The sequence below is a fragment of the Geospiza fortis genome, unplaced genomic scaffold (genome assembly GCF_000277835.1).
Source record: "Geospiza fortis unplaced genomic scaffold, GeoFor_1.0 scaffold145, whole genome shotgun sequence".
Taxonomy (NCBI): Eukaryota; Metazoa; Chordata; class Aves; order Passeriformes; family Thraupidae; genus Geospiza; species Geospiza fortis.
Genome location: NW_005054362.1, coordinates 3,195,424 through 3,208,727, shown reverse-complemented (window position 1 = coordinate 3,208,727; position 13,304 = coordinate 3,195,424). Strand labels below are relative to the sequence as shown.

Genomic DNA, 13,304 nt, shown 5'->3' with positions numbered 1-13,304 from the left:
TGGATTGAAATGTAAGTGGAGAATGCTACTTGTGCTTGTCCCACAGCTGCACTGCTTTTAGGACTCAAATCAGTTCATTCTTTAAGCTGAAGAACACACAAATTCTAGGAAATTCTAGCTAATTTTTATTTGAGGTTTTTTTTGTTGTTGTTGTTGGCTTTTTGACTTAAGAGTGGTGGAGAAATCAGAGGGAAAAGAATACATGCAGTGAACAGCACAGAAAATACCTCTGCTGTAAATTCATAGCTGTCCATTTGGCATTGTCCATGAATTTCCTTGGCAAGTGAAGTGTATTTACACAGTTCCAGACAATCCAGCACTAAATCTGTGAAAATATTGAGATCATTGGCAGAAATTGAAGGTTCATCTGTCCAATTAAAATGAAACAATATTGCAGAACCTATTTTCACAGATGCAGGTCTAGAAATTCACTTGGTTTTCAGGTTTATTGAACTCTGGTTGGAAAGCTGGGCTCCCAACATGAATTAAATGGGAACAGGAATTACCTGGACTGCAGAGTGTGGCTGCTTGGCCAGCCAGCTCATGGATCAGTGCTGGGAGATCCATCCCAGCAGGAGTGATCATTGGAACATCAGCTCCCAGCATGTGGCAGAGCCTTTGGCACACTGCAAACAGCAGCTGCCCTGTCTTTTCATTCCAGCTGTTTTCATAGAACTCCCTTTTAAGAAAGAAAAGGATGTTAAAAGTAAAAAGCCAGTAGTTCTTAAGGTTTTCTTAATTATTCTCTAATTATTTAACTAATACAAAAAGCCTTTTCCTTTGCTTTACATAATTCAAAAAAGTGGTAGAAATAGTTCAGAGAAGCCCATTAAAAGTGATGATCTTGAGAAGCTCTGCAGTTTTACCTGCATATATTGACAGCCACTTCCACTTTTCCATCATCCAGGGCTCTCAAGGCCAGTTTTTCTCCCAGTTCATGCTCTGAGACTTGCAGGAGCAAAGCCAGTCTGTACAGCCTGGATTCAGTGGGAGGGGTTTTGGGCTTGCCACCTTCTGAATTACAATTCACTGCTTGCACTTTTCTAGACTTGGATGCAGATCTGACACGTTCATAAGAGCTTATGTGAGCCTCAAGAAGTGCAGATATCAGTGAAGGGCTCCTGTATTCTTCATCTGAGAGAAAGATATCAAAATACTCCTACAACAAAAAATTATATATTTGTATCCATTTCACTTCCTTGAAATTGCTTTTTTTACCTACTGTACTGAGATCTTCATAAATTCTTACAGCACTATATCATGAACTCTTTGAAATGTTAGCAATTAAGGCTTTAGTGACAATATTAATTTTTGGTTCAAATAGACAACTGAGTTCTAATTGGAAACTTCCCCAGATTAGATTAAATTGCTAGATTAGCTTTAGAATCAATTTGAAGTCAAGAATAAAAAACAACCTTTGCATGCATGTTGTAAATGCAATTAATTTTTAATATGATCAATGTGATAAAAACAATTGGAGTAACTACAGTAATCAAAAAGGATTTAAAACAACAAAAATACCCACCTGCAGGGCAGCAAGTGTTTCAAACAACTTTAGGTTTTCTTCACATTCGTATTTCTTCACAGGATTGTCTGTTGGAGGAGAAAAACAATTAGATTTTGATTCCATTTACACAAGGAAGATATAAGATGTTGAAGTTGTACCTTTACCTTTTTGAATGCTGAACCAGAATTTGAGGATTTCCACCAGCGTCTTAGTCATAAGCATTTGTGGGTTTTGCTGCAGGAAAGGAAGAAGATTTTGTTTTTTATTAAAATGTTGCCAGAATAGATTTGGGCTTCAGTTCTTAAAGCACAATGCAAACTTCTTAAGCAACAATTACCAAGGCTAAGGCACAACCAATTGAAAAGCAAAGGAACAGAAAGTTATTTTACATATTAATCTTTATAGAACAGTAAATATTTTGTAGGTGTAATATGTGTTTACTCCACAGTCTGTCAGCTCTCACAGGAAATATCCCCACCTCTCCCTTTTCAGAATAATTTGTGTGCACACTTTGTGGTGGGAAAAGCCTTGGTACCTCTTCAGGATCATCTGCTTTGTTCTGTAACACCAGTCTTCCCCACAGAGTCAATCTCTCTGCAACTTCCTCAGCCTTAGCCAGAGGCAGAGATTTTAACAAAGTCAGAGATTCCTCTCCCTGAAGGCAGAAAAAGAAACAAACAAAATTAGAAGAGAAATATTAAAAAGGAAAGGGCATTTGTTTTTGGAAAAGCTGAGTTATGTGTACATTCTTGTTCTGATGCAATGGCTGCACAATGGCCATGAGGGTAAATAGCAATGCATGAAAATGTGTAGAGACTTCAATTCCAAACTCTTCTGGTGTATTGCAGGTCACAACTTTCACCCTATTCTGCCACAAAAGAAGGATAAAGCTCTGACAAAGAACTAATTTTCAATGCTAAACATTGCTGCTAATGCAGTTAGGTATCAAATTAATAATTTAAATTAAAAATACTTAGGCAAACTGCTTATAAAATTTCAGCAAACTTGTCCCTGTTTTGTCAGGAGGTCTCAGTGTCTGTAAATTCCAAGACCAACTGCCATGAAATATTTCCCTACCCTTCCTTTGTCAATCAGGTCCATCATCCTCAGGAAATACACTTCCCCAGTGGGCAGCAGGTAGGCTTCCACAATTTTCAAGGCATCCTCCAGGCAAGTGGGGGTATCTTGTTTGAGAATGTATCTGACAAGCCTCTGTAAGAAAACAGAAATGGACTTTAGTTTGTGGATGTAAAGGATAACAAAGGAATTAGTTAATACAAACTACTTTACCAATGGTATTGTTCAGTTTGTATCAAGCAAGTTACCTGGAAGCTTAAAACTTTTATCTAGAGAAAAGCTGACTGAAGTGTAACTGGGAGAAAATAGGGCTTGGGGACTGAATTAGCCTGGGAACTGTGAAAATTTGTCTGGTGATATTGAGGAATTTCTCCAGAAATATTCATGTCTTCTAATGAAGGGGAGATGTTAAAAAACCCAGCTCAAATGGTAAAACAAAAAAATCACCAAGTGCTGTTCATTGTGACCTTTGGAGATATCTAAACTCTTGGTAACTTACCATTATCATCTGCTTGTCCTTTAGAAGATTGGTATCTCTTATCCCATATGCTCTCAAAAGCTTCTTCATCTCCATCAGTCTGTAACTTTCCTGCAGTAACTTCACTCTGGGGACAAATCCAACTATCATTTGCTACCCCCCAGCTATGGGATTTAATTATCACCCCACATCACACATACAGAATTTCCTCAGCCAAGGGGATGTTGCTTACTTGGCATGATTCATTTCCAGGTGCTGTCTGACCAGCTGCTCCACTGCTGCACTCCATGGCACCACAGCTCCCTGCATTATCTGCAGCACTGCATCAAATTTCAGCTGCAGAAGGGACACAAACAGCTCATTTTGCAAAATAACTTTCAAAGTAGTCCCTTGAAGTATTGTTCATGTGTGACTGATCCCTTTAGGCAAGTATTTTATTTCCTTGCCCAATCTTCACTTGCATAAAGGGCATTTATTGTCATCATATGATTGTCAAGTTCAATTAGAAAATGCTTGCAGTCATTTATGACACTGTGGTTCCACACATATTAAAATTGGTGTGTTTTCCATGTGGTGACATCACAGCTCAAAAAATATCACAGGGGAGATGACTAAAATAGAATAACAAGATAACATCATACCATACTATTTCCTCCTCATGGCACTCATTAAAAATCTACTCAGAGCAGTATGTAAAAATCACATTTTGCTCTGAACTGATGTGTTGGAGTCACTTGATGCCTTTCATGAAATATACTCACATCAGTGTCAGAGATGCAGCCAATGACAGCCACTGCCTTGGCCTCCCAGGCAGTTTCAAACACTGAAATGGATCGTGTCCGACAGCGCTCCAGCAAATCCTGTGTTTTGATAAAGGCGATCAGAACACTTGAAATTAGAAAATATAGGAGTATCTCATAATATGAACAAAAGTGTGAAGTTTTCTGGGCATTAAGGGATTGTTTCATAACTGAAACAGTAACTGTGATTAAGTTCATTGACAGGAATAGGATTAATCTAAAAGCTGGGCCTGAAATTCAGTTGTAAATTCAAACATTCATCAGACTTGGTTTCTGCTTCCTGATGTTGAAATAGTTTTCTTCAAAAGGGAGGAAAACATGAATACCTTGACATACTGTAGAAGAAGCTCATCTTTTTGTAGGTTGTGTTCACACAGGTAGGGTTTTATAAACTTCTCCAAAATTGATGGGACAAGCTCTGGTGCCAAAATTTTGTCAAGCATGCGAAACACAATAGTGGTTGCATTTTCCTGGGCAGCAAGTGGGAAAAGGCCAAGTTAGAACATCACTCCTGTCAGTGCAAGGCCATTTTCATCTCTGACACATAATCCAACATCTAGAGGCTACTGAAATCAACTGAAAGATTTCCCTCTTTAGAATCTTTAAAGAATTCCTTTTTAGCTCAAATAAACCCTTTCATCTACAAAGCTTTTCTTGTTCTTTCAATTGTACTTTCAATTCCTCTGCAGCCAATCCTTGTTCCACAGTAGATGATCTGTAACAATCTGCAGAGTTTGAGCCACAGCTTCTCCCAGTGTCTTAGGTTATATTTATAACCTGAGTTAAAAGAAAATTTGTAACACAACTTCTCAAATAGTCCCAGCAGCTTATGGATGGAAATTGAACCAACATCCATCAGGATTTCTCTTATGTCTGATTTTAAATTACATGCTATAAGAGTCTCCTTTTCAGAACAAACTGAAAAGCACTTTTTCAAGTGTCTGCAGTGTTACCTTTTCAAAATCACAGAATGCCAGCCTGCAGTTGTATTTTCTGTACAGATTTCTCAATTCTCGTAAATCATTTACCAGCTTCTTTAACCTCTGTATCTCTTCACAGTCACCACACCTCTGAAACAGTGTTAAGAAATGAAATGTTAGGAGACAAGGCCATTGAGAGGCTGTCATGTACTTTTTTTTAAATCTTTAAACACAAGAAAATTGGAAAATTCTTTCCTTTCATGGAATTAAGTCAATCTTCACCAAACCCACCAGTGACCTAATTATCCTCCACTCCAGCTCTAGCACACAGCATCTGTTTGAAGTCTTTTAGTAGCTAATTCTTGTATTTGTTACGTTTCTTACCAAAGGAGTCCACTTGCCAAAAGCTGTCACTCCCAGTTCACCTTGATTCTTACTTGTAAAAAAAATCTCTGCCACTTGGAGTCCATTTTCAGGCCAGTTTGCCTGTCCAAAAGAATTGATATTAGCAAACCATATGATACATGTAGAAATACAGGATATGCCAAGTTTCTGCAGCGTGATTTACCTTGTCAGTTAACTCAAGGTTTCGAGCAGCTTGTTCCAGCCATTTTGCTAATATTTTCTGGAAAAAAACACAGTTATAATTAGAGTTATACTAATTATCAAAGCAAAATTTGCCATTAGAAGCTTCTTTTAAAAGAAATAATTTCAAATATAAATGGTGGGGACAAGAATCCATTTGAAAGACAGAGGAACAAGTTCCTGACATTCAGAAGTCTGGAGGTTTGACAGTAGAAGCATCTTAGTGTGAGAAAATGACAATTTACAGTTCTTAAGTCAGTCTCACCTGTCCATCTGGCACAACACTTCTTGAGAAGGGGATCACACAATTTTTAAGCCACACACAAAGTTCCTTCAAAGGAGCAGTGAAATGGATAGCATTGAGCAAATCCTTCAGCATTTTCTCATCAAAGCTGCTTTCAAAATCAGCCTAAAATATGAAACCAGAACAATTACAGATCCATGGAGTAAATGTTCATCTGGTACTCTGTAAATCTGTTTCACTAATAGGAAGAGCCAGTAAATTTCACAAATACAGAGAGAAAATCTCAGTAGTCATAGACAGAAATTAAATAAATTGCTCTGTTCAGTAAAACTAGAGTTTGGTCTTCTTAAAAAAAGACCCAATTGAAGGAATTTCTTGACAAATGACACTGTTCTATTACTTTCACACTCATTTTATAGTTCTGGCTTACTGAGAAAACAACAGACATGGAACTGAAAGTCCTGCAGTAAAAAGTAAAATAACAGCACACACACACACACTATCTTAAATGTGTCATTCAGAGTAAGGAGTCTGTGTGATTATTTTTAAAGGATTTTAAGGCAGGCAGCAAACATCCACTTAATTCTAAGAGCTGTGCTTGCAAGAAAGTGAGTGGAAGATTACAAGCACTGCAGAATAAATCAAATTGCCATGACTTAGAAGTATGAATTCTGACACCAGAAATACCAGTTTATTCCTAAATCAATAAGAAGTTCAGCCTCCTAAGCATCCAGGTGAACAGGTAATCATTGTGGTAATTGATGAGATGCTGCCATGCACCTTTGCTTCTCTGAGGAGCTGTTTTGTAACAGCTCCAGTGAAATTAGGCTGGAAAATGGAAGAGATTTAACCCCCTCCATAAAACCAGAGATGTCTGTGCCACCTCACCTGATGCCTAAGCCAGAGGTACTGTGCACAAGCCAAATTTCCTTCTTCCAGCTGAAAAATAATAATCTTGAACACATCCTCATTGTTCAGGAATTCTGTCCAAGCAATGCCACTAAAAGTGAGGAGGAAGAGAAGCTTTGTTAAATGTCATCAACAAAGAAACTGGGGGGAGAACTTGAAAACCTTTCTACCTAGTGCTGGATGTTGTAAGAAGCAACAGGAATGGTACTTTGTGTTTGTATAAAACCACAATCCCTCCTACACATCTTGAACAGAAGCCCCAACTATTTAAGTGGATGTGCAAGAGATAATTTATGTTTTCAATATATAGGATGACTCAACCTCTGCATTGTCCCTTCTCCACAGCACAGGATAGGAAACTTAAGAGCTTGAAGTTTAATGAATTCATATTAAAAACAAAAATAATCTTAATTTCAGTGGTACAATCTAAACAATCACAATAAAATTTATTTTAAATCTTAAAACACAAACAAACCTGAATTTCTCTAGTCCAAAAGCTTCACAGAATGTTGTAAGCCTTGCCTGAGCTCTCAACACCTGAATGCAGAGGAGATTTAAGGTTAATATCTGAACATATTACATGACATGATTGGAGCACTGATTCTCCTTGAAGGCAGATGAGGCCAGTTTACAACAGAACTAAATAAAAAACAAAATTAAACCCCAAAAAGTACTTTAAGAGAGGTTCTGCCTTCAATTTATGGAGCATCTGAAACTGAATCTTTCTATGACTGAAGGAATGGCTTATTTCTGAATCTGACATTACTGTGGTTCTCTTTCATACTATAAAATTTAATATTGTTTAGATTTTTTAAAATTCAGCAGTAGTTTATAGTTATAATTTGAATTTAGAATTTGTAAAACTTTACATTACAATTGTTTATATGATACTGTAGAACCAAAAAATTTGTCCTCACCTCAGCTATGGATACTGGAGCCCCATCAGATGGTAGAGCATTGGTTCTGTTATCTTTCTTCAAGATCTGAAAAAAGGACATGAAAGGGCTTGGCTGATAACTCAGAACATGCCAGACAGGACTGTGAGTGCAGTAAAGACATGAGCAAGAAGTCAGGACCCTGTAAACTGAGATTTTACAATGTTAGATTGGATCTAACCTGATCCAGTCTAATCTGCTTGGATTTCTGCATGGATGGAGGCTCAGACAGATCATGTGGATCTCTCTGGCTCTGTTTGATAAGACTAAAATAAACAAAAAAGGTGACCTACTTTGAGCTTTAGTTTGAAAATTAATATTTTAAAGGTACTTAAAAAAACCTGCTACTCAAAACTAAACCCTGCTTTGTGATACAAAAATAAAACTGTGAGCTCTTTCTTGCCCTTCAGCAATACCAAGAACGAGATTGGAACAAGACTTGCTGCTTCTTCATGTCTGGTTACACAGGATTTGTTTGGTTACACAGGATTTATAATGCCTTTACTTTTGCCTTTTGGAATGACTGTAACTGCTCTGTGCCCCTCTGAAGTTGTACAGAAGAATGAATTAGAAGTTGAAGAGTAGAAGAAATAGAAACAAATAAAGCCCTTACCCTGACTTTAGCATAATTCAGCATTTCTCGAGTGGTTTCATACAGTGGCCATGGAGCATTGATGCAGTAATTCACAACAAACTGGCTGTCCTGTTAGCATAAGGAAACAACTGAAATTAATTCCAAGATCCTCTATAATTTGAATGGTTTTAGTAGGGAGAGAGGGTAGAAATAGAAACAAACCTGAATTTTTTGCAAATTTTCTTTGGCTTCATTGCCAAGATCCAGCAAGGCTTCCTGGCCATAACTCCCAAGAGAAGCTGAAGCCAGTTTCTCTAAAATAGTGTTTGCTTTTACTTTGTATACAAGCTGTTTAAAAAAATAATACAAATATGGTGAGTTGTTTTATAAGGTAACATTCCACTGCCTTGGTAATATCTGTAATATTTTTAATACTTTCTATTGGACTACAGAGCAAGGACATTCTCATAATTTCAGTTATGCTCGTTAATCTCTAATGTGTTTCTCATAAATGAACAACTCACCTCAACATCCAGTCCAAACTGAATAGCAAAATTCTCTGCTTCAGTGAATTTGTGCTTGTGCAGTAAACGACTTAGTCTGGGGAGGAAATAAAATAAACCACTTCAATGTAAGTCCAGATATTAAAAAAAAAATACAATTCAATGGTTTTTCACAGAAACCAATACCTATTTTCTGGCAAGGCTTCAGTTAAACTTCTCATCACAACTATAGAAACTGGGTCTTCAGAGGGCCTGAGGATGAGAGGGAATTCTGTGAATTTATCAACTCTATGTGGAAGTAATTTGCCATTTTTATATAATAATGAGCTAGTTACAAACAAAATATTGTCTTACATCTGATGCTTTTCATGAATTCCTTCCAAGAAGTGTATTGTATCCTGTAGTGAGCAATGACAGAAACCATCAGGTGAAATAAACTGAATTCCAAATAAACCCACAGCATTTTTCTATGCTAAGAGAACTTAAAAAAACTTCCCTCAGTTTTTAGCTGTAGCAGCAGCAGGAACCACTGGCAGTGCTGTTACATAGTGCAAGAGACCTCAGACTAAATTGAAATTGTTCAGTTTGCTTCATAATAGAATATTTTTCTCTATCCTTTGGGGATATCACTTAATCTTTCTTTGTATGGTTCCTGCATAGTTTCTAGCAGAAATTGGTTCTAACCTAACAAGAATAACTCACTACCCTCTTTAATATTTACACGTATTAAGACAACTATATTTCTTCAAAGAAAAACAAAATCATCAAAACCTACAGTGCAAATCCCACTTTGAACAAGGGAAGAAACAGGAGACACTTCCAGAGAATAGAGCTGTTGCATAGTGGGCAATGCAAAAACCATTAGGCTTCTCATCTATTAAAAAAAAAAAAAAAAAGGGAGAAAACAAACAAAGAAGTTAGAATTGCTTTTTTCTCTTACACTGGTGAGAGAGTGATATTTGCAGAATAATTTCTGAATTCTTGTGGAATTAGAGGGCAGTATTTGTAGGACTTTTTATGGAATGCAGATCTCCAGTTTGAGGAAGTTTAATGAAGGCTCAGACTTTGCCTCCCCCTCTCTCTCTCTCTCTCTAGGCCTATTATGTATAATTCAGCAGGTTTAATCTAATTTTTAGAATCACATAATGTTCATCCTGGTATTTTATGTCAGTGGACTGCCTTGACTGTGGCTGGGGGTAGATGCTGAAGGCAGCAGAGATGTTGTTCTAAAGAAATCTGGGAAGGGCTGTAAGACAATAATACATTTTGCTGCTCTTCCTTGTCTGCCTACCTTAAAGAACCAAACAAATAAACCCCAAACCATCCATAAAAGCCCCAACCAGGGACAGCTTGGCCTGGGCAACCCCACAAGAATCCCAACAGCCCTCACTTCCTAAACCCTGAGATGTAAATGGCCACATTTCAGATTGGATTTAAGCTCCTCAGAATTCTCTGTGTCCCAAATATTTTGCCACCTCCATCCCTCTTCCCCTTTTATTTTTCCAATGAGCAATTGCATCACAATTAAGGAGCAGAACACAGATGAGGAGATTTTACCTGTTTGGCATCTGGCATTGTCATGACAATCAGTTTCACATTGTCAAGCCCCTGCCTAATGAAAGAGAAAGAGATAAAAGAAAGAAAAATTTGCTGTAGGAATCTGAGGTTAAAACTGAAATATTTTTCTTTCTGTGTTTTAGAAAATTTTGCATTCCATGACAACAACTACATTTAGAAATCCCCTTTATATTTTAATATATAGCTGAATGGTTTCTAGCACTTTCTCACACTTCAGAACAGTAGTTACCCTTTTTCACACATTCTGTTTAATCTTAATTTTTAAGAAAAGGAATTTCTAACAAGGACATGATGTTTTGCACCAGCATCTGGGCCAAAATAATGAGATATTTCATAGAAATCACAGCACCAGACAACTTTTCACTTCTCAGGGTTGGTGCTGTAACTCTTCACTTACCATGTGACTTGAGAGGAATCTGACTCAGTAGTGAGAAGAAATTCTTCAATATGTATTAAAGGCCAATCCCAAATTAGAGTGAGAGAATAAATATCCCACGTGCTTAAGATGTTCTAGATTTAAAAAAAAATCAGACATGAGTTCACATTTGCTTCATAGAAGACAGTTTTTGAACAAAATATTACATTTTGTGTCTTAAACAATGAATAGGAGTAGAATTAAAAAAAAACCACAGGAAGATCAAGATGCTCTTGATATAAGTAAATATAAGCACCTTCATTTTACAGAAATTTCACTTCAAACCTTAAAAAATATGTTTATAAGCTGGTTCAAGAACATTGTAAAGTGAAGATTAAAGCAAATCATTACCCATACCTCTGTATCCAAAACAAACAGCTGATTGTCAAGGACTTGAAGTTTTGCAGCACCTAAAAAATATGAATATTCAAGTAAATTCATTATTTTTCTTGAGATATGTATCAGAAGCAAAAACATATTCAAACACACCACTAAGTATTGGAAACCTTGTGGTTTAACCTCATGGGTTAAACCAGTCCTTCCTAGGACTGTGCAAAGTTTAGCTTAAAGTGAATTGTGATTTATGTGACTAAGTTAAACTGCAATTTTGAAGCCCACATTTTGGCTGTACTGTTACAAAATTGTTCGATTTGGTACATGTGCATTTATTAAAAACAATGAAATAGCAAAAAATTAGTACATTCTGCAATTAAATATGAAATCTACACTTGTCTATAAAAAGATAAAACCTTCTTTACCTTGGATCAGACTTGAATCAGCAAAACTTTGAGCAGACACCAAGGCATTGGTGGGGTCCACCTCCCATCTGGAGAGCACATAATCACCTTTACCCTGAGAGGAGAGGCAAAGCAAAATGGGGTTGGACAGGAGATGTTTGACCACTGACATGTCTGCTTCTACCATTGATCTTTAACTTGGAAAGCTGCAAAACGAAATTTAACTTTATTCCTCTACTGCTGTTCAGAGTAAAACATTGATTTCTTTATTTTTAATTTAACATTTTTCCCCTTCTCCTTTCAAGGCCAGCCTTTGTTACAGCAATTGTTACACTCAGCAGTTTTTGGCTCTTTGAAAAACAGTATTTCAAAATATCCACTTTTCTTCCTCATAGAACATAAAAGCTGAATGAAATTACTCTGGGCCTACTGAGGAAAATCCCATTGAATTCAACAGGCTTCCAAAAATCAACTCAGAGAACTTGTTTGCAAGTTTGCCAATTACATTTCGAAGTAAGTCTATATTTTAATTTCTTTATTAGTTGCTGTATTTAATTCATGCTTAAAGCTTTGTTGAATTTGTTATTTTAGCAGCCTTGCTGTATGATAAGCTGATTGGAAGATTCTTACCAGCTTTGGTTTTGTCTGCGAGCTCAAGGATAATATCTACAAACAATCCAGCCTGTACAGACCAGGAACCAGTGATTTCTAAGCTCAGAAACTCAGGGTGAAAATACTTTCCCCTCATCCATCACAACAAAGTCATTTTGGAAATGACAGCAGTTATTTCCTTATGAGAAAAACTATGGACAGGCTGTACAAGTGACAACCTTTAAATTGACAGTGAAGGAAATGAAAAGCAAAAGAGTGCAAAAAGCTGATGAGCTGCTTGAAAAAGAGAGACAAATTTCTGGAGACAAATTTTGTTGCAGATCCAAAAATGCCATCACTGATCACATGGAAATTGTTCATGTTCTTAGTGCTTACCCCAATGATCAGATGGATTTTGTTCACTGAGCTGCTGATGACAAAGTCCTGACAGCCCAGGCTGTGATGCTTTCCCGTGGCGATGAAAGTTGTCTTTATCTGTCCTTGTAACTTGTGGGTGGGAGAGCAGGGATGGCCACAAATGGGGAACAAAAAGAGTTGTTTATAGAACCAGTGGATAAAAATCTCTGCTCATTTCTAAATGTACAAAAAAATTAACAATCACAGGTATGAGAGGGAATAATGGACTGGTAAATTGTCAATGGAATGTACAGAGCAAAGTTTGGTGACAAACCCTGCACTTTTAACAACTTTGCCAGTTTTGCAGTTGTTTCTTACTTGCTTTGCTGTAGTCATATCCATCTTCTCAATTGCTAAACATAAAAAAAAATAAAATCAGTGTTAAATAAACTTTTCAAAATTTTAAAAAGGCAAAAAGAAAGTTTTTGAATACAGATCTCCCTGTTCCAATGAAATCCCAAGGGTCTGTAGCTCATCGTACCTTCCTGTGTTTTTCCAAGAGGGACACACATAATGCAGAAGCATCCATTGCTTGTAAGAATGAACATGTGGTAAACACCTAAAAAACCCAACAGAAATATTTCAAACTGAAGTATTCAAGAGCAAGTAAAGAGAAGACTTGCTTGTAAACAGGACAGTGACATAACTGACCCCCCAAAAAATCACCTGACCAATAGATTAGGCTATCTTAAACAATAATTTTGCCATTTCCAAATAGAAGCAGAATAATATATAATATAATATAATATAATACAATGTAATGTAATGCAATGTAATATAATGTAATATATTGTGACAGAACAGGGCTGGGAGCTTATAGAACAGAACCACTGAACTCTGATAGAAGAAGAGAGAAGGAATTCTTCCTTTTTTAAGCATTTTCATATGTTTAGCACAGTCTCAAAAGAAAAAAGTATTGAATTCTGAATGTTTGTTTCCTATGGCATTAGTAAAATAATTAATGAGATAAAGAAACTTCTACAACTTTGCTTTGCATTATGTATATAAAATTAACTTTTCTTTATGCTTTTCTG

General features: G+C 36.6%; 1 protein-coding gene across 1 annotated transcript in view; it reads right to left on the bottom strand.

The window, feature by feature from the left end:
• The window catches only part of KNTC1 (kinetochore associated 1), a 32,266-nt gene that overhangs the window by 16,106 nt on the left and 2,856 nt on the right, over window positions 1-13,304 (bottom strand). Inside the window, exons 7-37 of the mRNA XM_014308233.2 lie at window positions 12,752-12,829; window positions 12,589-12,623; window positions 12,250-12,360; window positions 11,284-11,377; window positions 10,883-10,935; window positions 10,508-10,620; window positions 10,090-10,144; window positions 9,308-9,406; window positions 8,887-8,930; window positions 8,719-8,784; window positions 8,554-8,629; window positions 8,252-8,377; window positions 8,069-8,158; window positions 7,438-7,503; window positions 6,996-7,057; window positions 6,500-6,611; window positions 5,633-5,776; window positions 5,351-5,407; window positions 5,167-5,268; window positions 4,816-4,932; window positions 4,189-4,332; window positions 3,824-3,922; window positions 3,295-3,398; window positions 3,084-3,189; window positions 2,585-2,719; window positions 2,043-2,162; window positions 1,672-1,741; window positions 1,526-1,593; window positions 867-1,159; window positions 507-679; window positions 228-325 (exon numbers count right to left, since the gene is read on the bottom strand). Coding sequence (XP_014163708.1) covers window positions 228-325; window positions 507-679; window positions 867-1,159; window positions 1,526-1,593; window positions 1,672-1,741; window positions 2,043-2,162; window positions 2,585-2,719; window positions 3,084-3,189; window positions 3,295-3,398; window positions 3,824-3,922; window positions 4,189-4,332; window positions 4,816-4,932; window positions 5,167-5,268; window positions 5,351-5,407; window positions 5,633-5,776; window positions 6,500-6,611; window positions 6,996-7,057; window positions 7,438-7,503; window positions 8,069-8,158; window positions 8,252-8,377; window positions 8,554-8,629; window positions 8,719-8,784; window positions 8,887-8,930; window positions 9,308-9,406; window positions 10,090-10,144; window positions 10,508-10,620; window positions 10,883-10,935; window positions 11,284-11,377; window positions 12,250-12,360; window positions 12,589-12,623; window positions 12,752-12,829 — 3,110 coding nt within the window. The remainder of the gene's footprint in view (window positions 1-227; window positions 326-506; window positions 680-866; window positions 1,160-1,525; window positions 1,594-1,671; window positions 1,742-2,042; window positions 2,163-2,584; window positions 2,720-3,083; window positions 3,190-3,294; window positions 3,399-3,823; window positions 3,923-4,188; window positions 4,333-4,815; window positions 4,933-5,166; window positions 5,269-5,350; window positions 5,408-5,632; window positions 5,777-6,499; window positions 6,612-6,995; window positions 7,058-7,437; window positions 7,504-8,068; window positions 8,159-8,251; window positions 8,378-8,553; window positions 8,630-8,718; window positions 8,785-8,886; window positions 8,931-9,307; window positions 9,407-10,089; window positions 10,145-10,507; window positions 10,621-10,882; window positions 10,936-11,283; window positions 11,378-12,249; window positions 12,361-12,588; window positions 12,624-12,751; window positions 12,830-13,304) is intronic.